This window comes from Trachemys scripta, chromosome 1 (assembly GCF_013100865.1).
Source record: "Trachemys scripta elegans isolate TJP31775 chromosome 1, CAS_Tse_1.0, whole genome shotgun sequence".
Taxonomy (NCBI): domain Eukaryota; kingdom Metazoa; phylum Chordata; order Testudines; family Emydidae; genus Trachemys; species Trachemys scripta.
This window is the reverse complement of record NC_048298.1, coordinates 333545557-333571340: the sequence shown is the minus strand read 5'-3', so window position 1 is coordinate 333571340 and position 25784 is coordinate 333545557. Positions and strand designations below refer to the sequence as shown.

The following is a 25784-nucleotide window of genomic DNA, read 5'->3' as shown; positions in this document are numbered from 1 at the left end:
ACTTTTTAAAAACACTGTAATAGGGGTACACATAGCTTGATAAAAAATAAAAAACCGGTATGAGGACTAAAAAAAAAAATCACCCTGGCTACACAACGTAGTAAAAGAAGCAACTGGAGATCAGACATAGTTTAAAAATTTGAAGTCAAATCCTACTAAGGAAAATACTCTGGCAAGTGTGAAAGTATAATTAGGCAGGATGAAAAAGAATTTGAAGAGCAATTAAGGAAAAAAGACACAAAAACTAACAGCCAATTTTTTTTAAGTACATCAGGAGCAGGAAGCCTGTCAAACAGTCAGGGGGGCCACTGGACGATCGGGGTACTAAAGGAGCACTCAAAGAAGACAAGTCCGTTTCAGAGAAGCTAAATTAATTATTTGCATCAGTCTTCACTGCAGAGGATGCCAGGGGGATTCCCACATCTGAGTCATTCTTTAGGTGACAGATCTGAAGAGCTGACCCAGATTGATTTGTCAATAGAGGAGGCTTTTCAACAAATTGGAAGCAGTAATAAGTCACCAGGGCCAGATGGTATTCCCCCAAGAGTTCGGAAGGAACTCACATATGAAACTGCAGACCTACTAACTGTGATGTGTAACCTATCACTGAAATCAGCCCCTGTACCAGATGACTGGAGGATAGCTAATATGATGGTGATTTTTTTTTTAAAAAGGCTCCAGAGACAATCTTGGCAATTACAGGCCAGTAAGCCTAACTTCACAACCAGGCAAACTGGTTGAAACTATAGTAAAGAACAGAATTATCAGACACCTACATGAACACAATACGTTGGAAGAGTCAACACAGCTTCTGTAAAGGGAAATCATGCCTCACCAATCTATTAGAATTCTTTCAGGGGGGTCAACAAATATGTGGACAAAGATGATTCAGTAGATGTCATGTACTTGGACTTTCAGAAAGCCTTTGACAAGGTCTCTTACCAGTGGCTCGTTAGCAAAGTAGGCAGTCATGGGATAAGAAGGAAGATCCTCTCATGGATCACTAACTGGTTAAAAGGCAGGAAACGAAGGTTAGAATAAAAGGTCAATTTTCACAGTGGAGAGAGTTAAATAGTGGTGTCCCCCAGCGAGCTGTACTGAGTCCAGTGTTGTTCAACATATTCATAAATGATCTGGAAAAGGGGATAAGCAGTGAGGTGGCGAAGTCTGCAGATGATACAAAGCTATTCAAGATACACCTCTACCCTGATATAATGCGACTCGATATAACACAAATTCGGATATAATGCGGTAAAGCAGTGCTCCGGGGGTGGGGCTGCGCACTCCGGTGGATCAAAGCAAGTTCGATATAACACGGTTTCACCTATAACACAGTAAGATTTTTTGGCTCCCGAGGACAGCTTTATATTGAGGTAGAGGTGTAGTTAAGTCCAAAGCTGACTGTAAAGAATTACAAAAGAATCTCACAAAATTGCATGATTGAGCAACAAACTGGCAGATGAAATTCAATGTTGATAAATGCAAAGTAATGTACATAGGAAAACATAATCCCAGTTACACATATGAAATGATGGGGTTTAATTAGCTGTTACCACTCAAGAAAATGATCGTGGGGTCATCCTGGATAGTTCTCTGAAAACATCCGCTCAGTGTGCAGCAGTAATCAAAAAACAAACAAGGTTAGGAAAGGGATAGATAACAGGACAGCAGGGTAGTGGCTGGTCCGTATTTGGATGCTTTATAATAATAACATCTAGCACTTCTATCACACCTTTCATCAGTAGATCTCAAAAGAATTTACAAAGGAGTTCAGCAGTATTATTCCCATTTTACAGATGGGGAAACTGAGGCATGGGTAAGTGACTTGCCCGTGGTCACCAACAGGCCAGTGGCAGAGCCAGGAATAGAACTAGTATATTGAGTTCCAGTGCAGTGCAGTGCTCTGTCCGCCAGCGCTCACTGCCTCCTTTGTGAGCAAGTTCTGAACCAGCCCCCTTCATAAGCTAGAGGGATGCTGGGCTCCTGGAGACAGTCTTTCAGAAAAGTCCTAAAACTTGGTGACCGCTTTGCAATTGCTGTAGTTCCCATACCACTCTCACGAGAGTTATTGGTGGTATTGTCTTAGTCTGATGCCTGGCCAGATTCTAACTGGTCTGGTTACATTCTGCCTTCCTAAGTTCCCTCTGGAAATTTCAATGGCTACAGTCTGTTCCGCTTCCTATTGTGTATCCTTATTCACACAAGAATTTTAGTGACATTTTGGGGGTGGTTGCAACAATTGCTGTAAAGTTATTTGGGCTCCCCCTGGATGAATGATGCGATGTCATCCTCAGTCATTCATTCAAAGTACTCTTTTCACTGACTTTTCACAAGTGTCGGGCCATTGAAACGGGAACAGAGGCAAGGCCGGCTCACCCGGTCACTTAAAAACAGAATCGGATTAATTATTTTAAAAAGATGACCAGTGGTTCAGCGTCAAAGTCAGGGTTTGGAAAAATACAGTGAGATCTGTCTTCAGATATTGAGTTCTCTTATAGAGCACCGTTCATCCATAGATCTTAGAGTACTTTACAGAGGAGGGGCAATGGCATTAGTCCCATAAACTAAGACAAGGAGGAAAGGTGACTTGCCGAAGGACAGACACACACTTGGGGGAGGAACCAGGAATCGAGCCCAGGTCTCCTGACAGTCCAGCGCTAGGCCACAATATCTCTCAAGTCACCACCATGGAGAACAAGAAGAATGAGTTTCCCTCATCAATATTGCCTGTAACAAGAAAGTAAATGAGATAAAGCCACATCTAGAATCATAGAATATCAGGGTTGGAAGGGACCTCAGGAGGTCATCTAGTCCAACCCCCTGCTCAAAGCAGGACCCAATCCCCAGACAGATTTTTGCCCCGGATCCCTAAATGGCCCCCTCAAGGATTGAATAGCGGCCCAATGCTCAAACCACTGAGCTATCCCTCCTCCCATAATATATGGAAATATACTTATCTCATAGAGCTGGAAGGGACCCCAAAAGGTCATTGAGTCCAGCCCCCTGCCTTCACTAGCAGGACCAAGTACTGATTTTGCCCCAGATCCCAAAGTGGCCCCCTCAAGGATTGAACTCACACCCCTGGGTTTAGCAGGCCAGTGCTCAAACCACTGAGCTATCCCTCCCCCTCTTGCTGCACAAGAAATGGGGAGATAAAAACAGGTGTATTGCAAAGAACAAGTCTGGTAAAGAGAAAAATATGTCCCGTCTTCTACGTTTTTTCCCTTTGATGTAACCCCTGGCTCTCGCTGAGCTCTGTGGGAACTGTGTGTACATCACAGATGGAGTTTGGTCCAATCTTCCCTTTATTCAGTCTCTCAGATTAACCCATTTGTCAGTGCATACTGATGTATAATTGGCTGCTGTTCACCATAAAACTCCCTTCGTACTGTAAGTGTCAGGACCATGTGTGATTCATACCCTCTGAATTCTGTTCTGACTGAATCGGAGTCTTTCGGAATTGATTTCAATCTGGGAGCCAGAGCAAACCTTTCATTCTTGCTGAAAAGCGATGGTCTCCAAGGCACGTTTCTTTATGGCCCTCAGGTGACCCCAGGGGCTTTGTTGCACTTTAAGGATGAATAGGGATGTCATTTCCATTTGCTGCTGTGGGAAATCAATGCCAGCTGCATCAGTCCCTGTGGTAACTGAGGCTCCTTGCTGACAGACATGCTCACTCATGCTCTCGCTGCTTCTTTTCATCAGCCAGTTCCTGGTATTAATAATTCCAAGTCCAAAATGTAGATTCAGTTCAACTGCACAGAAGCCATAGTAAATATTTCCAGGGCTGCTATTTTAGCAGGTACTTTAGGCCTGTCATTCCTGCTGCCAAGCACATGAAGGAGAGATTTTTGCAGTGCAACTCTGTTCTTTTGAAGTTATATATATATATATATGCACTTTTCCATTTCAAACTCCATTTCCTGTGCGAGTGGCTCTGAAACTGACAGTCTTTTCTATGGTGCAGCAACTGTACTATCCTACAATATAGCATTATAAGAGGAGATTTTCGAAGGCACGTGGGACAGACACACACCTAACTCCCATTGAAAATCAACAAGTTGGGTGCCTAATTCCTATTGTTACCTTTGAAAACTTTCCCCCAGAGAGATGAGCCAGTGTTTGAATATACCTTGATGAGCACTGCACTGAATTGATACTAAGTTTGAGTGATCAGTATTTGGAGAGCTCATCAACAGAACAGGTCTAGCATTCCGGTCAAAAATCTTATGAGCGGAGGGCTTCTAATGAATGGCTTCCTATAGCGAAACTGTCAATACAAGTCGAACGGTGAGATCTGATGGATGACTGCACAAGTCTTGAACCTACACTACCGGAGGTTCAGTGTGTGGCGATCGATGCTTCGGTAGTTGATTTAGTGAGTCTAGTGAAGACCCGCTAAATCGACCGCCGATTGCTCTCCCATCGACTCCTGTACTCCACCTGAATGAGAAGCGCAAGGGGAGTCTCGACTGGAGAGCGTCTCTAGTTGACATGACATAGTGTGGACCCCGCGGTAAGTAGATCTATGTACATCGACTTCAGCTACGTTATTCACGTAGCTGAAGTTTCGTAACTTAGATCAATCTCCCCCTGTAGCGTGGACAAGACCTCAGTTTTGTGTATTTCTGCAGAACAGATGTGTTTACTCTCCCATGCCCCTTTCCCAGCAGTGCTCAGCATTTAGGAGTTGTGGGGAGATTTCGGTACATTGGGGTGTTGCAAATGCTGTCACTCATAGCGTATGTGAATTAAAACACCTAGTTTTTCTTTACAGAAATAATCCTGTCTGGCTTCTAAAGCTAGTATTTTATTCGAGTTGAGAGAGAGCGAGAGCTGTTCAGAAAACAGAACTTTCATCCCATGGGACAGTCTGATATTTCAACATTTTGTTCATAATATCAAAAATTTTCTCATGGAATGAAAAGTTACACACAAAAAAACCCAAAACCCCTTAAATTTGGGAATGTCCTGATGAAAAACTGGGCATTTTTTTGATTGAAACATTTAGTTTTGAAATGTTGACATTTTGGAAATGTTGATTCAAAATGAAATGTTTTGCTTTGAATTTTCCTCTCAAAAAATTGGAAAATATAGTCAGTCAACTTTTTCCTACCCAAAAAAAAAATTGCTTTCATCAAAATCCTATATTTTGTCCAGAAATGTTAGTTAAAATGTTTTGATCTGCTCAAATGAGAGGTTACGTGTCTATACGATGTTTGTTTGAATATAGTTAGCTTCATTGAGGTGAATGGAACGATGACCATTTATACCAGCTGTGGACCTGCCACTGAAATATAAAAACATGCTTGGGCCTGGATTTGTAAAGGTGTTTAGGCATCGCTGCCCTCAGCATTGCAACATCAAACTGGTTTAGGAGCCTAAATCTCATTTTCAAAAGGGATTTAGGTACTGAGGAGCCACAATCCCATTGACAGTTGGCAGGATTTTGGCTTCTAAGTGACTAAATCCCTTTTGAAAATGAGCTTTAGGCTCCTAAATCAGTTAGGCATTATAATGCTGAGCCCAGCTATACTTAGGCCCAGATTGTTAAAGGGATTGACGTGCTTAGCTGAATCAGGACCTTGCTCCTCAATGGGGAGTGTGGCCAGGCCAAGTTTAAAACCTGAGCTGTACCTGCTGTAGTAAAACGTTCAAATCAAAGTCTGGGTAGAGAATTTCTTGAGTGTATTTTTTCAGTCCCCCATAAACTCAGAAATCACCAAAGGTAGTTTAATCTCCCTCTTCAGAGAGAGAGAGACAAGACATGGAAATTTTCAGCCCAAAAGGTGAGTGTTGAGAACATTGGGAGCATGCGAAAAGAGGGTTAGAATGGATGCGGCTTTGCAGGTCTTTCCTGGCAATGTGGTGGTCTTTAAAAGTAAAAAACAGGGGTAGCTTGGGGATCCAGATGAACGGGGATCCAAATCCTGCTTGAAATCAATGGTCACCGTGTCATGAAGTTTGTGATATTTATGTGTACGATGATCTATTTAGGATTGAACGCTCACCGAATTTGTACAAACTGGAAAGTATAACGTGTGCTTGTCTTTTTGTCTTCCAGCCTCCAAATGAGTACAATCTAATCTGGATAACAGCAGATCTAATTTCATTTACCATAATTGTAGGAGTTTTTATATTCCAGAAGTAAGTAGCATTATTACAGAACAACTCTCATGGATTTTTTTGGTGTGTTTGTTCATCTCAAGGACATAAAAGGGAGATAAAAGGGAGATGCAGTATTCTCTAGAGCCCTTACTTATAATGACACTTATAATCATCCCCAGTCCCAATTTACTTATCCCCTCAGCTACCCCCTCTCAGTTATAAGCAGGTGAATGAAGCTGCTACATGGGACATAAAGATTGCGAAGAATGAGGACTTCTGAAAAGGTGATGGTGGTTCAAACTTGGTGTGGTTCTCTTAAAAAAATGTGTGTGGGAGAGAACTGTTGATGCTTAAGAGAAACGGGCACCCCAAGGAAAAAGATTAAAATACTTCAAAGTTATATGAGGAATTCTCAGCAGCTCTAGAGATTCTCCCGTCATGGGAATGAGTTAGAACGCGAAGAAACCTCTATTCGTTGGGATGTTTTAAAATTGGAACGTTCAGTTTGGAAGCAGAAAAGCATGAGATTGTCATAACTTCGCCGATCACCTAATAGTTCAGGTTTATCTTAATGTGTGAAGAAAGGTTCCTCACCCTTCTCTAACAGACAGAGGGAGCAATAACTTCTACTATCTGGTACTGGAAACTTCACTAAAGATCCCATAGCTAAGGTTACATTTGGTTCCTTGGTTTATCTGAGGATTAAATATTTTTGTTAAGCATGGAAACAAATGCAGAACACAAACTAGATTACCCCACTCGCTCATAGGATGAAGATCTAATTTTTTGGCAAGTTGCAAGTAAACCTACTTGTTTGCATTAGGAATTCATAATGGCAGGGTAGGGGAATGCTTAACATGTTTTTGGAACCTTGTTACAAGTATCAGTCACCCACGCCATGCTCTTCTTTGTTTATTCTGGGGGGAACCCTGGCACATCCCCTGAAACTTGCCTTTCTTCCAAAGAGGAACTTTTCATCACCAGTTATGACACTGTGACCGGCTGTCCTGGAAAACCTGAACTCAGAAATAGATACGCTCTGAGGATAGGAAGACAGCAGTGTCTGCCTAAGGAAATGTCATTTTAAAATTCCTCCTTCTCCTTTTCTGAGTTTCTCCTTGTAACCTTCTGTCTGGCACATCTAAACCACCACAGTGTGTGTACTGAATGGGCTGTAATTTCCATCCTGATTATAACCACAAACATCCTGGCATTAGGCACAGCAGTCGCCCATGAAACATCCGCTTCAGCTTCCCGAGCTAGTGATTGCGATGTCACGTTGCCCTGACTAAGTTGCTTTGTGACTAATTCCCTGTGCGGATAATTACCTTGCTATTTTTGTAATGTTACAGTAGAGTGTCTGCAGCTGTTGAGAACCCCACTTACCAACTGGACTCCATGCCAGAGACTAGAGCTGTCATACTGCATCTTACTGGCCTTGTTCAGCTCTGTTATACCTTTGCCATCCGCTGAATTCAGTAACCCAGATTCGTAACTGGGGTAACTCCCAGGCAGTGGAGTTATGCTGGTAGTGAGTTTTGGTCACTGACTTCATTGTTGTGGCATAAGTGTAACTGACCAACAATATCCTCGTATCACCTTAGGAAATTTCCCAGAAACCAAAAGTACATCTGTAAAATTATCAGAATTTTGACTAGATTTTGGATCTGAATAGTATAGATTTTGAGGCCAGGAAGGGACCATTACGGTCATCTAGTCTGCATAATACAAGCCATAGAATTTCACATGGGACTAAAACGCGATTTCTTAAATTGCAGGTGAATCATACAAATCAAATAAACCCTTACCCCAGACGAGCGCCAGATAAAGAACTGCACTGAGCACCCTGGCTCAATCACAAGGGTGTGACTGTCTGACCTGCTGTCTTGTTTGGGGAATTTTAAGGCGGGAGTGGCAACTGTTTAACCATAGACCTTTCGTTTCAGAGTCTTCAGGTCTTTCCTAAAGCGGTTCTACAGCAATTCCTTGAATCCCTTCCAAGAATTTGCATCTTAAGACAGTCTGAATTTATGTATTTACACCTCTACCCCGATATAACGCTGTCCTCAGGAGTCAAAAAATCTTACCGCCTTATAGGTGAAACCGCGTTATATCAAACTTACTTTGATCCGCCGGAGTGTGCAACCCTCAAACACACATACACCCCTCCCCCCTGGAGCGCTGCTTTACCACGTTCTATCTGAATTCTTGTTCTATCTGGGTAGAGGTGTATTTAATCTTTGCGAGCTACACCCCTTAAAAACTGGGCTGTTTCAGATATTTGCCCAGGCTGCTGAGAGCGTGGAGAGACAGGGATAATTTCCAGCAATCATGGATTTTAAAATGGGCAGGAAAGGAATGTAAAGAGCCTCGTGAGAGGTGAAATGAACAGACATTGAGGGAGTGGTAGAATTATTTATTATGTAAGTGCCTGAAATCCCCACTGTGCTAGGTGGTGGTAAGAACTCAGAAATACTCTTGGTGACCATATATACAAATTCAAACTTGGTGCAAGCAGGGACACTTGCAGTTCACTTCGGTAGTACCTGCTGTCCCTAGGACTGAATTTCAATCCCTTGTTTTTACCCAGTAGCTCACATGTCCGAGCCTGTTAGTGTAATTACCGAGAGGCATATAGTTTGCAGGGTCAATCAGTTACAGGTGAGTATTAAAACCTCCCATAGCCAGCACTTGTTACCCTCCAAAGCATCTCTTTGTCTCTTTTAAAGACTTCAAAAAAAAAAAAAAAAAGAAGAAGAAGAAAAATTCACTACCACAAATTCCAGTTGCTGTAACTAAAGCCAAGGACTTTACAAACATGGGACTGGGAACCTACACTCTGCCCCATGGTTGTCACTCGGAGGGAGCCATTCCCAGGCCTCGTGCCTTTCTCTACCATGCGGAAGTGTTGGTGCTGCATTTGGGGAGTTCAGAAACCAATCCCAGCTGAATCATTCTCTTTCTCTGCTGCAGTGATTCAGCTCCTGCGAGACAGGCTCAGAATCCGATCCTTGTGGATTCTTTGCAAGTCTTGCTGGGCAAATCAGTTACTTCCTTCACCCCAAGGATGGGGCGATGGGTTGGAATGGAGCCACCCCTTCGATGTGCTCCTCCTACCCCCTAGGAATGGCTTTCCTGCACTCCAGAGCAGGGCTACACATTACTCTGTCAGCCTCAGCCCTAGTGACAAGGTGGCGAGTCCCTGTGGTCTCGCGAGTGGGGAAGTACCGACTGGGATGACTTTCTAACCCAGGGGTGGGCAAACTTTTTGGCCCAAGGGCCACATCTGGGTATGGAAATTGTATGGCGGGCCCTGAATGCTCACGAAATTGGGGGTTGGGGTACAGGAGGGAGTGAGGGTGGGGAAGGAAATGGGGAGTTCGGGGTGGGGGGGGGGGCTCCGGGCGGGGGCGGGGGGTTGGGGTGCAAGATGAGGGCTCCGGCTGGAGGTGCAGGCTCTGGGGTGGGTCTGGGTATGAGGGGTTGGGGGTGCAGAAGGGTGTTCCGGGCTGGGACTGAGGGGTTCGGAGGGTGGGAGGGGGATCAGGGCTGGGGCAGGGGACTGGGGCACAGGAGGGAGTCAGGGGTGCAGGATCTGGGCAGCGCTTACCTCAAGCAGCTCCCAGAAGCAGCAGCATGTCCCCCTCTGGCTCCTACGTGGCGGCATGGCCAGGCGGCTCTGCGCGCTGCCCCGTCCGCAGGCACCACCCGCGCAGCTCCCATTGGCCTCAGTTTCCAGCCAATGGGAGTTGTTGGGGCAGCGCTTGGGGCAGGAGCAGCGTTCAGAGCCCCCTGGCTGCCCCTACGTGTAGGAGCCGGAGGGGGAGACATGCTGCTGCTTCCAGGACCTGCGCGGAGCCACAGCATGCGCAGAGTGGGGCAAGCCCCCGATCCCGCTCCCTGGCTGGAGCAGGGCAAGCCCCGGACCCTGCTACCCAGCAGGAGCTCGAGGGCCGGATTAGAACGTCCGAAGGGCCGGATGTGGCCCCCCCGGGCCATAGTTTGCCCACCCCTGTTCTAACCGATCTTTTTTGCCTTCTTGCCTTGTTTATTTTTTTACTGCTCTGACTATTGTGCATGTTCCTCCTCTTTCTCTCTGCTGCATTCTGGCATCTCACAGCTATCACATGATCAGGTAATTCTGGTGCTTTCCTCCTCCTCTTCTCATTCCACCCTCCTCTTTCTTTCTGCTGGGGCTTCACTGCAGACTGGGATAATACAGAACAGCTCCCGAATGATGCTTTAAACGCCACAGCTCCACAAATGACCACGACCGTCTCGCTGAGAGTCTGAGTCGTAACTTATTCAAGAGTTACTAAAACTAGGCAGCCTCCCGTGCACCGTCCAACTGACCCTTCTAGAGACACTTGGACATTCTACATCCATGGTACAAGCCACTTCCATTTGCACGAGTGTTACTATAGGATACCTGAGCACCTTTTAATTAGGTGACCTCTGGGAAACCATGGTGTTCTCCAAGTAGAAATATCCCATTGCAAGATCACCCTCCAGGTAGGGTTTTTATAGTCCAATCTGCTCTATTTACCCTTTCCAAGTTAACAAATTTGGCTTCAAAATCTATATACAATATTTCAGGGGTTTGGTTTTTTTTACCCCTTCATGGCAAAATCTCAGTTCCCCGTTGAGAACTGGGAAGGAGTTGTGGTGCACTGAGCGACCTGGGAAAGCTGGCCATAGTTCTTGGTAAATCTTCTGAGCCTTGATTCTGTTCTCAGCTATATCAGCATAATTGTGTAGCAAGGGAGTTACTCCACTGTTCTCCTGATGTGTCCCAGGTGTGCACCCAGCTTGTGGTATGCGCAGCTGACACCACGCTATCTCCTTAAAGCGTAAAGTATCTGCTATCCAAGGCAAAATGCAGCGTCATTTCGCCCCCCTCCCATCCCCCCCCCGCCGCCCATAGTCAAAGTGCTGTCTTTCACTTGTCATGATTGTCTTGGCAACGATAAGATATTAGCGGTAGGGAGGGGTAGTAAAAGATTTGGCCATCAGCTGCTGCACTGATCTGAGCTCAGAATCTCTCAAGATTCTCCTCTTTCTTAAACGACTATAAACCAGGAGTAAATCCACTGAAGTCAATGGCATTTTGCCATTGTGGGTTGGAAGAGACTCAAGACCCCAGAACACTGGATTTCAGGCTCCCTGAAATACTCTTCTGGTTGTTTATTGTATTGGCGGTTTCAGTTGCTTCTGCCTTTAGGGACTATTTGAAATCTGTCCTCACTCTGCAGTAAAGCCTTCACCACTTTTATTTCTCTGTTTGAACCAAACTCTTCATGTGTAACCTTCACCATACGTTTAGCTCTGAGCAATGAGATTGTATTACTGATCAATGTCCCAGTTTGTGTGTGTCTCCTTTTTTTATTTCCTCTCCTTTGAATTCGAACGTTTGCCATTTGTAAGTATTGCCTGCTAGAAGGTACGCGGCGACTTGCACTGTTGTCCTCAATCTACAGAATAACTGGATCTGTTGTTATCTGAAGCTGCCTTTTAAAATGGTACTTTGCTAGCGAAAAAATACAATGAACGTTATGGGAATGTTACTACGGTGGAGCAAATTCTTCCCCAGGTACACAGGCTCAGTTCACATCAACATCATTGAGAAATGTGCATGTGTTTCTGTGGCCTTTCATAGCCAAGGTGATCAGACTAGACATGTTAAATGCTCACTGGATTTTTTTTTTTTAATAGGAATTCTGGATTCCAGGCATATATTAAATGTTTAAAACCCCATATATAGTATTTCATCTGGGATTGAGACTCACAGGACCCTGACCCAAACCAATGCGTTATTTTCAATTCAGTCTAAAAGTCAAAAGCACCTACCCCATTTTATTTTAAAAAACAAAATGTCTTGGATTTGTAGGAATAATGATATTCAACATTAGGATTCTGTCTTGTTTTCAACTGTCCTTTGCAAACTATTGTTAGAGAGCTTATTTTTTTACTTTTACACTTTTCTGGTTCTTTTTGCATGAACAGAGAGCAACAATACCCGTAGTTTGAAGGTGCAAACAATTTGATGTTTATTGGGGTGAACTTTTAGCAAGCTTAAATTTAAGTTTCTTTTTTTTTATTTTTGAATCCCAACTTACTTTCTGTTTGCCCCTAATTTATATAGTAATATTTTTAGCTATTCCTTAACCAATTATTTTACTAAAATTTACCTAACCAATTTTAACGTATTGTAACATGATTAGCTAACCAGTTATATTCCACCACCTTAATTAGTTTACACCCAGCAAAATTAATTATATAGCAGACAGAAACAATTACAAAACCGAATACACCTAAATTCTTAAAGTCTAGGCCTTTACAAACAGGCTTGAATATCTATATCCTAACAACTGTATTTTCCACTGGATCATTCAAGCCATACTTTGAGTTAGGCCTAATTGAACCTGTAGCTAGTTCTTTACGTTATTCTGAAAATCCGGGTGGTAAGAGATGATGGAAATACAGTGGTTGCCATTAATAGCTCACTGTTTGCTAATAGTTACCATACAGTGAGGCTGGCTATAGTATTGCCCTACGCTTAGATTAGGAAATAACCGTGCTAGCCTGATAAACTCGAACTGCTTAACGCCAGCCACCCTATACTTCACACTTAAAATTGCCTGCAGTCTGTGGGTCCTGTTTAGCACTCCTCATCCAGGCAAAACACCAACCACAGGGACTACTACAATCCTTGGGAGTCTTGCCTGGGGTAAGCATCATTACCCTTGTAATTCGCTTCCACCCCCCAAAAGCCGGGGTGGGGGGGAGAATAGCAACCTGCCAGTGAAGTCACTAGGTTGAAGCTATTTCAGACCCACAAGGCAACGAGTTCCTAAGCTGAGGGCGGCTCACAGACCTGCCAGCAGATCCCCCACTCTTATATTCAGTCACCTCTCCACTTGGGCTCTGGCCTTTCAGCTGTGTGTCTGAACCAAACCTCCATCAGCGCCTAAAATATCTCATTCTGCTGGGCCTTTCCTTCAGGGATGGGACACCCCGACCTTGTTCTAGTCTTGCACACCAGCCAGAACGGATGCTGAAAGTACCTGAGAAACGTATAGGACAGAACTTCACAGCAGACCATTGCATTATGGGCTATGACTGCAGAGAGCCTGACCCTGCGAGACGTTGAGTAGCTGCAATGCTGATTTCAGTGGGAGATGAGGACCCTCTGCCCCACATTGGGTTGGGTGCTGATGGCATAAACTCTTTTCTTCAAAGTCAGTTAATGGCTTGCCTGGCAACATCCTCTGAGAGCGTTCAGGAGGATGTTTATGTCGCAAGCTCTGCTGTGCTCCACCTTCTCTTGCCTCATCCAGGTTGCTGCTGGACATGTCTTGGCTCTGTCAGCCCAGTGTAGCTTTGTCCATCACATGCTTTTTTCCTCTCCCTTGTAAAGAGCAATCTCCTGCTTGCTGTTGTAACGCTGTCGTCAGCGGGCAGGATCGAACCTGGGACCTTGGGAGCTTAGTGCAGGAGCCTCTACTGCCTGAGCTAGAAGCCAGCTGGCTGTTAGCTAAGACTGTAGAGCAGACTCATTTTATCCCTCTCTCTGAGTGGTCTCGGTGCCACTAGATAGGACACAACACCACACCCAGGAGGTGTGTGGGTTACACAGTGTTTTATAGGTTTCAGAGGGTAGCCGTGTTAGTCTGTATCAGCAAAAACAACGAGGAGTCCTTGTGGCACCTTAGAGACTAACACATTTATTTGGGAATAAGCTTTCATGGACTAAAACCCACTTTGTCAGATGCATGGAGTGAAAACTACAATAAGCAGGATTAATATTACAGCACATGAAAAGATGGGAGTTGCCTTACCAAATGGGGGGGTCAATGCTAACGAGGCAGTGCAGAAAGGCTGCACAGGGCGGATTTCTGCATCAGTATTCCTAGAACCTTTTGAGGATATTTTTTTAATGTTTGCCGGCCGTGGGCCTGACACACTGTAGGGCTGAGTACCCTTAACTCAGGTACACTTAAGTGGGAAGTTCAGCACTTTGCAGTAAGTGCTAAATGCCTAGCAAATAGATTCCTTGCATGAGGTAGTATTGATTTCCCTTGATGTTCCACTAGGTGGCGCCAGATAACTGGAAACCTGACAGGCTTACATCAACTCTTTCAGTTTATGCTGATCCTATCTTTTGATGAAGTGTCAACATAAAGTTACTGATCTTTTTGTTACTATGTAAAGAAGGGAGAACTAGCTGAGCTCCTTTACCGGAGTTAGACCCTGATATACTTCCCATACAGGGAAGAGAGTTGGACTGCACGTTGGTGGGAATCACACCCTCATATTCAAAGGCAAAAGTTGACCCTAAAATCTAGAAAACAATGCAAAAAAAGTGTCCACTTTGCTAAACTGTTTCAGGCGCAGGATTTCTGCCCCAAGCATTCTCTTGGCAGCTGATTTCTTAGTAACGTGGAGATGTTTGCTTTAGGAAAGGCAGTTGGATGAAGTTCCTCTGACATACAGGTGTGAAGTCTAACATCCAAACGGTGTTATTGCACCTAGAGAGTCTAGTATGCAGCCTATATATAAGCAGCCATTGGCATTTATATTATTGTGGTACCCAGTGGCCCCAGTTTGGATTGAGGCCGTGTAGTGCAAGGCACTGTACGTACCCATAGTGGGAGAGAGTCCATTCTAAAGCAACGAGCCAAAGGAATGGAGGGGAAGAGGAGTACAGAAAGGTGAAGTGATTTGTCCAGGGTCGCCTAGTACATCAGTGTGAGATCCGGGGACAGAATCTGGTTTCCTGGCACCCAGTGCAGCATCTTTACCTATTCTGCCTCATGGCTGCCTCATCCTTGCCTCCATCAATGTAGGTTCAGCCTAGCTCTTCACTGTATGCTGTTGGGGCTGAAGTATCCAATAGTTCTGGTTTGAGCGTTGGCCTGCTAAACCCAGGGTTGTGAGTTCAATCCTTGAGGGGGGCCATTTAGGGATCTGGGGCAAAAATCTGTCTGGGGATTGGTCCTGCTTTGAGCAGAGGGTTGGACTAGATGACCTCCTGAGGTCCCTTCCAACCCTGGTATTCTATGTGTTAAAAGGACACTTCCAGGCTAAAAAGGAAAAAAAGACAAAGTCCTTCCCTGTGTTGGTAACAATTCTTTAGCTGATTAAAAGTGATTTTTTAAAAATCTGCGGTACGTTTCACTGCGCTTTTTACTTTTTCCATTTATTTGATTTGGACAATGAACCTCAACCTAGACAGATTCACTTTTATGGTCCAGTCACCTTGCTGGATTTCATTGTTCTCCCAATGTTGTGTGTGGTGGAAGCTTCAGGAGGATGTTTAATTTCATTGACACTTTAAAAAAGAGAAAAAAATTAATAGAATAAATGCCCCAATCGCAAAAATGTTGGGTCTAGGTTACCTGACTCTGTTCCCCTCATCAGAGCAGAGTCACTAATGTGACCAAATCACAACCCTTCTTGCTGTGCAGTATTCAAACCTATCTCTCAAACCACCTGGTCCATTTTATATATGGATAATAATATTCAGAGTTACAGTAGTAAGGATTTGAAAAAATCCTTATGAGCTTTGGAAAGGGCTACAAATACTCATGCTTCAGGGCATAAACCACCCTCTAGTAGGGGGTCAGGAAGAAACTTTTTTTTCTTGGGACCAGGTCATTCCATAACAACCCACTTTGGGTTTGCTTGCACCTTCCTCTGAAGCACCTAGTACTGATGTTTTCCTTATGCATGTCTCCGGTTTGTCTGAAATAGGCATTACTACTGAACATTTTCCTCTCGTAATTAGTCTGTATACATTTAACAAGGGGGGAAGACTAAGGCACTTTCACAGAAATGGTTTCATTTGTTTGACTGCCTGATTTTCAGAGATGTGCACCTCAGAAAATCAAACCATCGCTGCCTAACACCAGGGCCCATGAACTCTAGTGGAATAAAGCCATATTGCGTCGACGGGGTTTGTGACTGCATTTGTCAGTGACCGCTTGCTTAGAGAGCCTCTTAGGCCATTAGAGGATAGATCTTTTGAGGACAGAGCTTTACATTCCTCTTTTCTGCTGCAGATGGCGTCTGGGAAGCATAAGGACCTACAACCCGGAGCAAATCATGCTCAGTGCTGCTGTCCGCAGGTCCAGCAGGGACGTCAAAATCATGAAGGAGAAATTGATCTTTTCAGGTATGGCCGCTTGAGAGCGAGATCCTCGGAATGTCAGTAAGTAAAGCCGGGGTCAGAGGGAGGAGTTCTGCTCTTATCTTGCCATCAGTTAGATAATGGAGCCTTTTGTTCCAGTACCTCCAGTGCCCCCACTTCCTGAGCGTGCCTCTTATTAGAGATATTGAGGATAGCCCCACAGATCTAAGCAGAGAGCTGACCTGTATATTGGCTGCTAAGATGGATGGAGAAAGGGAGCAGAGGAGGGGAAGAAAAAATCAAATCTGAGGGCTGGTCTACACTGGGGTGGGAGGGTGGTCGATGTAAGATACGCAACTTCCGCTATGGGAATAGCATAGCTGAAGTCGACGTATCTTATTTTGACTTGCCTCCGGTCCTCACGGCGCGGGATCGACAGCCGCGGCTCCCCCTGGCTACTGCCGCTCACCCTGGTGGAGTTCCGGAGTTGACGAGAGCGCTTTCAGGGATTGATATATCGTGTCTAGATGAGACACAATATATCGATCCCCGATAGATCGATTACTACCCGCTGATTCGGGGGTAGTCTGGATGTACCCTAAGTAACTGAAAATCTGTGCTGGGATCCTGGGGTTAGCAGCAAGCCAACCCACCTCCTAGTGATTCTCTCAGCACTGGACAGTATCACTGATCGGGATGTGGCCCTGCAGTCCTCACTCACACATGACCACTGATATTGAGGTGGGAGTTGGGCTTGCAGGGTTGGGCCTCAATATTGCAGTGTGAGGACGCATAATAACTGAAGCTACTGCTTTGTCGGGAAAGGTCCATCAACTACAGGCAGGATCCTGGTCTCGTAAATCAGTGTAGGATCTGTCCAGACACAGCTGGGGTAACTGACTAGGAGGTGAGGCAAACCCCAGGGATTTTGAGTGTTTACAAAACTGTGAGGCTTTGGCCCGTTGTTAGTATTGGAGCATTAAGAAATGTACCAAGTTGGACAATTGGACATTGAAAATAATCTTCAGTGGTGAGGATATTTTTGTATTCCTGTAACAGCTAGGAGCCTGAATCATGGGCCAGGACTCCGTTGTGCTAGGCGCTGTACAAACATAGAATGAAAAAACTGTCCCTGCCCCACAGAGCTGGCAATCTAAGTACAAGGCAAGAGACAGATGAAGACAGATAGGTGGGAAGGAAGGAAACAGAGGTGATACCGACCCACATGATAGGCGGTGGTCTCCACACGCCAGCAGCCTTGCCATTGAGAAAGTGTTCTGTAGAAATCATGGCAAAGGAGACTTTTGAGGAGGGATCTGAAGGCCAATGAGGCTTTAATTGTAGAAGCTCCCTTCTCTCCAGCAAGAGACTGTTGGCAGCCTCACACTGCTCTCTGGTGAGAGGAGAATGGAGTGCACTGGGAGGAGCACGCAGAGCTGTTAGTGGCGGGGAAGAGGGAAGTAAACGGTGAACTGTGTAATGGGCTGATTGTCCCTTTTAGGGCGTGTGTAGCAGGCACTTAGCAGGGTCAGATGGTTTTGTTTCCAACATAATTGGAGTCACCTCTTTAAATATCAGCATAGTAAGAAAGCGATGCTTGGCCTTATTGTTAAGATCATAGTGCATCGGTATAACATCTGATGCACCCGCCAGCGAGAGGGGACTATGCCCTGTGCTGGAACGCTCATGGACTTCATGATCTACTGCAGTGGTCCCCAACCTTTTTCGTCTGGCAGGCGCCAGATGACGAACCACGGAGGACCGTGGCGGCAGACGAGCATCCGCCGAAATGCCACTGACAAGCGGCGTCATCCAGAGGCATCAGGCGGCATTTCAGCGGATGCTCATCCACCGGCCAGTATGCGGGCGCACTTAGACGCCCCACGGGCACCGCATTGGGGACCCCTGATCTACTGGATCTTTTCCATCTCTAATTGCGATACTGAGCACTGGCCTGTTTGAAAATTGGAGTCAATTTCTTTTGTTTAACTTTGCTTCATTAAACTATCTTGCAGGTTCTAGCCACTAGATGGCATCTGAAATTGACCTGATTCATTGTCCCCCCCCCCCCCCCCCTTATTAAAGACCGTAGTTCTTTAGAAGGTAAGAAGAGCAGAGTGCTCACGCACAGGGCATTAGCTAGCCCTATCCTATGGGTGAAGGTTCTGAAGGGGCTCCGGTCTAGGGGACTAATGACCACTTAAGCACATGCTCTTCCCCACCCCCATTCACCTTCCGCTAACTTTTTATTTTCATTGGCATGTCATTGTCTTCCCAGCCGGGGGTGCACTTGCCACAGGATTGTTTCAATTGATCTGCATGCCGGGTTGTTGTAGCCCAGTCGGCCCCAAGATATTAGAGACAGAAGGTGGGTGAGGTGACACCTTTTATTGGACCAACTTCTGCTGGTGAGAGAGACCAGCTTTCGAGCTACAGAGCGCTCTGCTTCAGGTCTGGGAAAGGTACTCACAACACACAGGGCACAGAGGTACTTCGGGAAAGGTACTCAAGTACCTTTGCAGACTTTGTGTTATGACCTGAAGCAGAGCTCTGTGTAGCCCGGAAGCTTGTCTCTCTCACCAGCAGAAGTTGGTCCAAAATAAATATTACCTCACCCACCTCTGTGGCTGCCGTATGAGGAGGGGCCTGATCCTGATCTTGCTTATACTGATATAAATCTAGTGTACTTCCACTGAAGGCAGTGGAATCACCCTGGTGTAAAATCAATGTGGGGTCAGAATCAGGCCCATATATTCTGCCGCTGACTTGCTGTGTGAATTATTTTTTTGTGGGGGAGGGGGTGAGATGCAACTTCTCTGTGCCTCAGTTTGCCTGTCTCTAAAAATGAGAGAACCTTGGGGCCTGAGGTGCTGAGCCACCGCTAACCAGGTCCTGAGCTCCATGAACTTCCATTAACTCCAGTGGATCGGCCTCTAGGGAGTGCATTTGAATAAGATGCGGCTGGGGACTCCAGTGATTGGCAGCACTTGAATCATGTCTTCATTTGTCTTTCCCCTCCCCCAGAAATAAACAACGGCGTGGAGAATGCAGATGAGCTGTCGTTGTGTTCTGAAAACGGTTACTCCAACGAGGGCATCGCCCCCATGGATCATCGGGACATGAAGCTACGTATGGACTGAGGAATTAAAGGCCCGTGGCACGACACCCTCCCCCCACAGTACTCCGTCTGCGATGGGTGGTATTCACGCTGTCTGGGATGGGGGAACACTCTATGGAACTACTGAACATGCAGAGACCCCTTCTATTGCTCTGGTTGCTGGCTCCTGACATACTCTGGACTGTGAGGCTGGGGCAGCTTTTTGTAAATATGTAGAAAGTCCTTTTTTTTGTCTCTTTTGTGTATTTTTGGGGGGTTGTATGTATTTCTTCCAGGACACGAGTGGGACTAACTTGTGCATTGAAACAGGAACATTTTGGCCGAATCTGATGAAATATTGAGGTGACATCTTGGACGCTGGGGAAGACAGGCGGGGCATGGACCTGATCTTCCCCCTCCACTCCACTCCTCCCCTTGGTGCAGCGATTGTTAGCTGAACTTGTCTAAAAACTATGTTGTGAAGTTCTTGTGACGTGTCATTTCTTTCTCTGGCTAATGAAGTTTTCACTAATCGGATAGAGGGCTGTTCAGAGCTTCCTTGCAGGAGGGAAGGTGCTGCTCCGAGAGTGTGTTCGGGATCAGGTTGGCGGAATCACTTTCACGCCTTCCCCCAGAATAGCAGGACCGAGGCATGCAGGGATCATATGAAACATATGATAGAAAGTGCTCAGAGCAAAACCCTTGGCAAGTTGGATGGCCTATACTGCAGTCCTTCCCCAGAGAAATCTCCCCTAGATGCTACTGGCCTGAGTGAAGACCTTAAATAGACCCCTACTTGGGATTTCATAAGTCAGTCTCCATGAAGAATCTCGATTCCATGATGGCTAATAAAGAGCACTCCCCACCTTGTTCGTCACCCTGATCCAGCTGAAGTGGTGTAGGTGGCGTAGTTTGTGTTCACCCTTAAACTGGTGGTGGGGAAGGGAAGTCACAATCAGCAGTGGCCTGGTAGCCGGTGTTTCTCAGTCACAGGTCAAGGAGCTCAGCTTGAAGAACCGAAGTTTGAAGCAGCAGCAAAGAATGCTGGATTGTAAATAGTAAAGCACAAAGTGAAGCAGTCTAGGAGAACAAGGGAGACCGTCTCCTTAATTCTTTGTTGTTGTGTTGAAGCAGTAGCTTTTTTTTAAAGACTGCACATTAATTTCCTCCAAAGGAGCGACAATGACAGAAAATGAGGTGCTTGCACAGAATAGGAGCTACCGTTGGCATTTTTTCAGTGCAAGAGGCTTAAACCAAAATCCTACATTATAGTAAAAAAGCCCAGAAATCAAGCGGATCAGTGATGCATTTTTTTCCCCCTCTTCCAAATGTCAATATTTATTTTTCTCCCTCAACTCCTCCTCCCACTCCCGCACACACTGGGTCTCTCTTTCCACACATCACAGTCTGGGCACTTGCCCTTTCTGACTGTAATTTTTCCCTTCTCTCACTGAGATGCTATTTAGCTCTTTCACGATTTTGCCTGTTCTAAAGTCTGTTGCAGCCGGAGAAAAGCCTCCCAGAGACTTCAGTAGGTTTTGGCTCAATCCCTAATCTTTTGTGGTATTTGTTAGTTTTGCTTCTTTACTGTAGCTTGGCTAACACAGAAAGGTGGAATATGGGAAATATCACCGATCACTTCTTTGAAGTTCATCAAATGCTGCCTTGAAAATCAATTGTGTGTGAAATTTGGCTCTTGATGAGGGATTTGAGCCAAGTCTGCGATTCCTCAATCAAAAGTGAGGTGAAATGGGATTTATTTGCAGAGTCCTGCCTGGCAATCATGAAGAAACTGAAGCCATGGCATTTACCTTGCTAAACAGAGAGCAAACTCTGTTTCGGGTTTGCTGTAAAGTTGTATTGGATGCCAGACATAGTGTGTGTTAATCAATGGCTTTGCCAAACCATAGTCAGAATAGAAATATTGTCATGAAATTATTTTCAAACTGATTTAAAACTGTAAACATTCCCCAGCAGTGTTAGAAAGCCAAACCCAGAGGTGTTGTGTCTGGTGCATAAGAACTGGGAAGTGAAACTGACTAGAAACAGAAAGTGAAACTGAGATCTAACTGAATGAAGTGCAAAATGTCAACAGCATCTAGGTGGTGGGAGGAAAAAATTTTCCTTGAATCTTTTCTTTTTAATAATCAAAGATGTAACACAGGTAAGGAATTAAATATATTTATATTATATAAACGTGTGGCTCAATTGTTACCCTTTAGATTCTTAGCAGGGTTACACCACTGTAAATCCAAGGTACGGCTATTAAAATAATTTGAATTGACTGGATTTTTACCAGTGTAGCTGGCATCAGAACCTGGCCCAGGGTGTGACACACAATACACTACTCTCTTTCATGGTACTCTTTCAAGTCTGTGTGAAACAAGGTGGCTTTCTGCAGAACTGAAAGATCTTATATAAAGTTGCACTTCCTGGTGCAGTATTGAAACATTCCTGGCTGATTTTGTCATATCAACTGAAAGACTTTCTTACATCTCAGCATCTGTTGATGGTTACCTGCAAGTTTGGTTTTTATCCTTGGAGATGACTTTGTGGAAAGGTCAGACACTTTTTTTAAAAGTTGGGGTGGGTTAAAAGAAACTCAACAAGGCATTGTTGACTAAACAAAGACGATTCACAACACACATTTATGCTACGAGCCCCAGACCCTCCAGGTTATACAGTGATTATTACCACTGTTGCCCTAAAGATTTACTTTATTTTTTTTAAAAGTATGAGCAGGGCCGGCTCCAGGCACCAGCCTGGCAAGCAGGTGCTTGGGGCGGCTGCTCCGGAGAGGGGCGGCAGGTCCAGCTATTCGGCGGCATTTCAGCGGACGGTCCCTCACTCCCGCTTGGAGCGAAGGACCTCCCGCCGAATTGCTGCCGCAGATCGCGATCGCGGCTTTTTTTTGCTGCTTGGGGCGGCCAAAATCCTGGAGCCGGCCCTGAGTATGAGAGTTTTCAATGAAAATATATCTAGCCCCAAATGAACCCCCCAGCCCTCTGTGAAATAAGCATACAGTATTCCTCTGCTGCTGTGATGCTGTTGTGTTTTCTGAGCTTGCTTACAAAATGCTCTGGTCTTTACAGTGAAGTAGCCATTCTCTCCACAGGGTGAGACTGAGGGGTTCTGCTGGGGCACTCAGGGCTCTCCTTTGTGAGACCAGAAGCCTTAAAACAGAGGTGGGCAAACTACGGCCTGTGGGCCACATCCGGCCCGTGGGACCCTCCTGCCTGGCCCCTGAGCTCCTGGCCCGGGAGGCTCACACCCAGCCCCTCCCATGCTGTCCCCCCTCCCCCGCAGCCTCAGCTCACTGCGCCGCCGGCACAATGCTCTGGGCAGCGGTGCTCTTGCAGAGCCGAGGCCTGACCCGGTGCTCTGAGCTTTGCGGTGGCCTGGCTGGCTCCAGCCGGGCGGCTCGGTGCCTGTCCTGGTGCTCTGGGCAGCACGGTAAGGGGGCAGAGAGCAGGGGGGGTTGGATAGAGGGCAGGGGAGTTCGGGGTGGGGGTGTGGATGGGGGTCAGGGCGGTCAGAGGGTGGGGAACTGGGGGGCTGAATGGGGGCAGGGGTTCCGGGGGGCAGTCAGGAAGGAGGGGGGGTTGGATGGCGGGGGCAGTCAGGGGCAGGGGGCCGGGGGCGGGCAGGGAGGGGGGGGGGGGGGGGGGGGCAGGGGGGGGGGGGGGGGGCAGTCAGGAATGAGGAGTTGGATGGGGCAGCAGCAGGCAGTCAGGGCACAGGGAGGGTTGGATGGGGCAAGGGTTCCAGGGGGGCCAGCAGGGGGCGAGAAGCAGGGGGGGTCGGATAGGGGGCGGGTGCTGAGCCACGCCCTGGCCGGGCCACGCCTCCCCAACCGGCCTTCCCTACAATTTTGGAAACCCGATGTTGCCCTCAGGCCAAAAAGTTTGCCTGCCTTAAAAGGAGCTTGCAAGAGCAGGGTTATGGCCAGCAATCTGGACAACTTCAGACTGTCCAGTTGTGATCCACCTACCTAAGATTCCCCTCTGTGGTTTCAGCTGGATTCTGTAGGACAGGAGGTGAAGACAAACTGTCTTCATGTTCCGATGCACTGCTAAACAGCTGCTCTACTCACCCCAGAAATGGCTGCATTTAATTGGTGGGTGAAGGGATTCTTGCATCTACACAATATAGCTGGGTGGGGAGATGGTTTTCCTGGCCCATGATTACTTTTGAGTTTTAATTTTTTTTCCTGTTTTAAATCAGGATGAAAAGTGAAAATTTTGAATATTCATGAACCAAAATACCAACTTTTTTTTCCACGTTTGCGTCAATGAAAATGTTCCAATTTTGGCCTTTTTTCTTTAAGCTTTTTTTTAAAAGTCTAGTCAGCTTAAATTTTGAAATGAAAAGTCATTTTGAACTGAAATGTTTTCACAATTTTTAATTTTTTTCTTGATGTTTGCTGGAGTGGGGAAATTCCTTGAACCCGACGCTGTTCTTTGATCAGTTTTGGTTTCAACAAATATACGTCTTTCAACAAAAGCTCCCACCTGCCCGAGGCCGAGGCCTGGTCTGTCCTCACGTGGCCCAAAGCAGAGGGAAGGAGATGCATTTTTTTCCTGCTCCCAAATCAGCGGCCTGGCTGTGCACGTTGATTTTTATCTTCGCTTTTGTTGACAGCTTAACGGCAATGTGGTACCCTGATACTGCTCATTGGTGTTATGCTATCCCCAATGAATGGACGGATGGATCCGATAGGAATACTTCCTACAGCCTTGTGTTCAGTGGAATTAGACGTATGTCACAGAGTATGCCTGGGTAGAGCCAGGGCGCTTCCATTTAGGCCACGTAGGCGGTCGCCTAGGACACCAGGATTTGGGGGGGCGGCAATTCGGTGGCGGGGGGTCCTTACGTGCTCCGCGTCTTTGGCGGCAATTCTATGGTGGGTCCTTCACTCGCTCTGGGACCCGCCGCTGAAGTGCCCCGAAGACCGGGAGCGCGGAAGGACACTCCCCCCTCCCCCCGCCGAATTGACGACGACGACCGGGAGCGCGGAAGGACCCCCGCCTAGGGCGCCAAAAACCCTGACGCCGCTCCTGGGTAAAGCAGGGGGTATTACATACAGTATGTGATGGAAAAGCTGAGCCGCGTAGCGTAGAGGTGCCGCGTCATACGGGACAGAGGATCTTGGGAACCAACCGCTGGCAATCAGGCAAACAACACTGCGTTTCCAGTTGGCCAGTGATTCATATGCAAATGTTGGAAAGCCGTGGGGACACCAGACTGTGCCTTGATGGCTGTGGAGTTGGTACGTTGAGCAGAATGGCGCCAAGGGTGGAAATGAAATTCTGATGCGAAACAGACGTGAAATGTCATGAAACAGTCAGGACCATTTCTAAGGTGGAATGACAGGTACTGTTCAAACTGGGGTGTGTGTGTGAGAGAGAGAGAGAGAGAGACAGAGCAGGCAGGCTGCACGCTGCTGCAGGGCTCAGAAGGTTCTTTAGGACAATGGGCAGTTCAGAGAGGAAAATGTCAGGTTGCAAAGGGCTCCTTTAAACTTCAACATGGCTATTTGGAAATTCACCAGACAATCAGGATTTACTGGGGCTGACACAGGGCTAACTCCCCTTCTGTCCTAGTCTCATCTATGGACCTAATTACACAACTTGAATGAGCGGTGCCAAGGGTGGGGGAGCTGGGGCTGTGGCCACACCCAGTGATGAGCTGCTAAAATGTTAATAACCGGTTCCCTACCGGGTCTTCTGCAGCACTTCAGCGGCGGGTAGGGAACCGGTTATTAAGCGCCGCCCGGTGAGTACAAGCCTGAGACCCCCCACCCTAACTGCCCCCCAGGGCCCCACCCCCTACCCAACTCGCCCCGCGCCCTGTCCCCTGACTGCCCCGACCCCATCCACCACTAAGACCCCCGGAACTCCCACTCATACCCAACTTCCCTCCCCCACCGTTCCCCATCCCCTCACCGCCCCCCCAGAACCTCTGCCCCTCCAACCGCTCCCTGCCCCTTATCCAACCCTTCCTCCCAGCCCCGGCCCAGCCCCCTTAGCATGCTGCTCAGGGCAGCGTGTATGGATGCCGCACGGCCCGCTGGAGCTTGCAGCCCCAACCCCTTATCATGCCGCTCAAAGTGGCAGGAGCTGCCGAGCCGCCCAGGAGTGGTCCAGAGCGCTGGCGCTGGTGCCGGCGGCGCGGCACACTGAGGCTCTGCGAAAGGGGGGAAGGCGGGGGAGGGGCTGGGGGAGCCTCCCCAGCCGGGAGCTCAGGTGGGCCGGACAGGACGGTCCCACAGGCTGGTGTTTGCCCACGGGCCGGAGTTTGCCCACCCCTTAACAACCGGTTCTAAACTGGCTTCTAAATTTAACAACCGGTTCGCACGAAGCGGCTCCAGCTCACCACTGGCCGCACTCCCTGGCTTGAAGTGGTTTCCATCATACACAGTGGTTTGGTTCAGTGGCTCTCCGCACCCCC

General features: G+C 46.9%; 1 protein-coding gene across 4 annotated transcripts in view; it reads left to right on the top strand.

Annotated features, from left to right (window-relative positions):
• Positions 1-21907, top strand: part of LOC117871309 (glycerophosphodiester phosphodiesterase domain-containing protein 5) — a 322284-nt gene extending 300377 nt beyond the window's left edge. For 3 of the 4 annotated variants that reach the window (XM_034759158.1, XM_034759156.1, XM_034759157.1), the window contains 4 exons: positions 6065-6147; positions 10229-10243; positions 16170-16282; positions 19262-21907. In XM_034759158.1, coding sequence (XP_034615049.1) covers positions 6065-6147; positions 10229-10243; positions 16170-16282; positions 19262-19377 — 327 coding nt within the window. In that variant the 3' untranslated portion in view covers positions 19378-21907. The remainder of the gene's footprint in view (positions 1-6064; positions 6148-10228; positions 10244-16169; positions 16283-19261) is intronic. The other variant, XM_034759159.1, reaches the window with a different exon arrangement.
• Positions 21908-25784: the final 3877 nt, after the last annotated feature.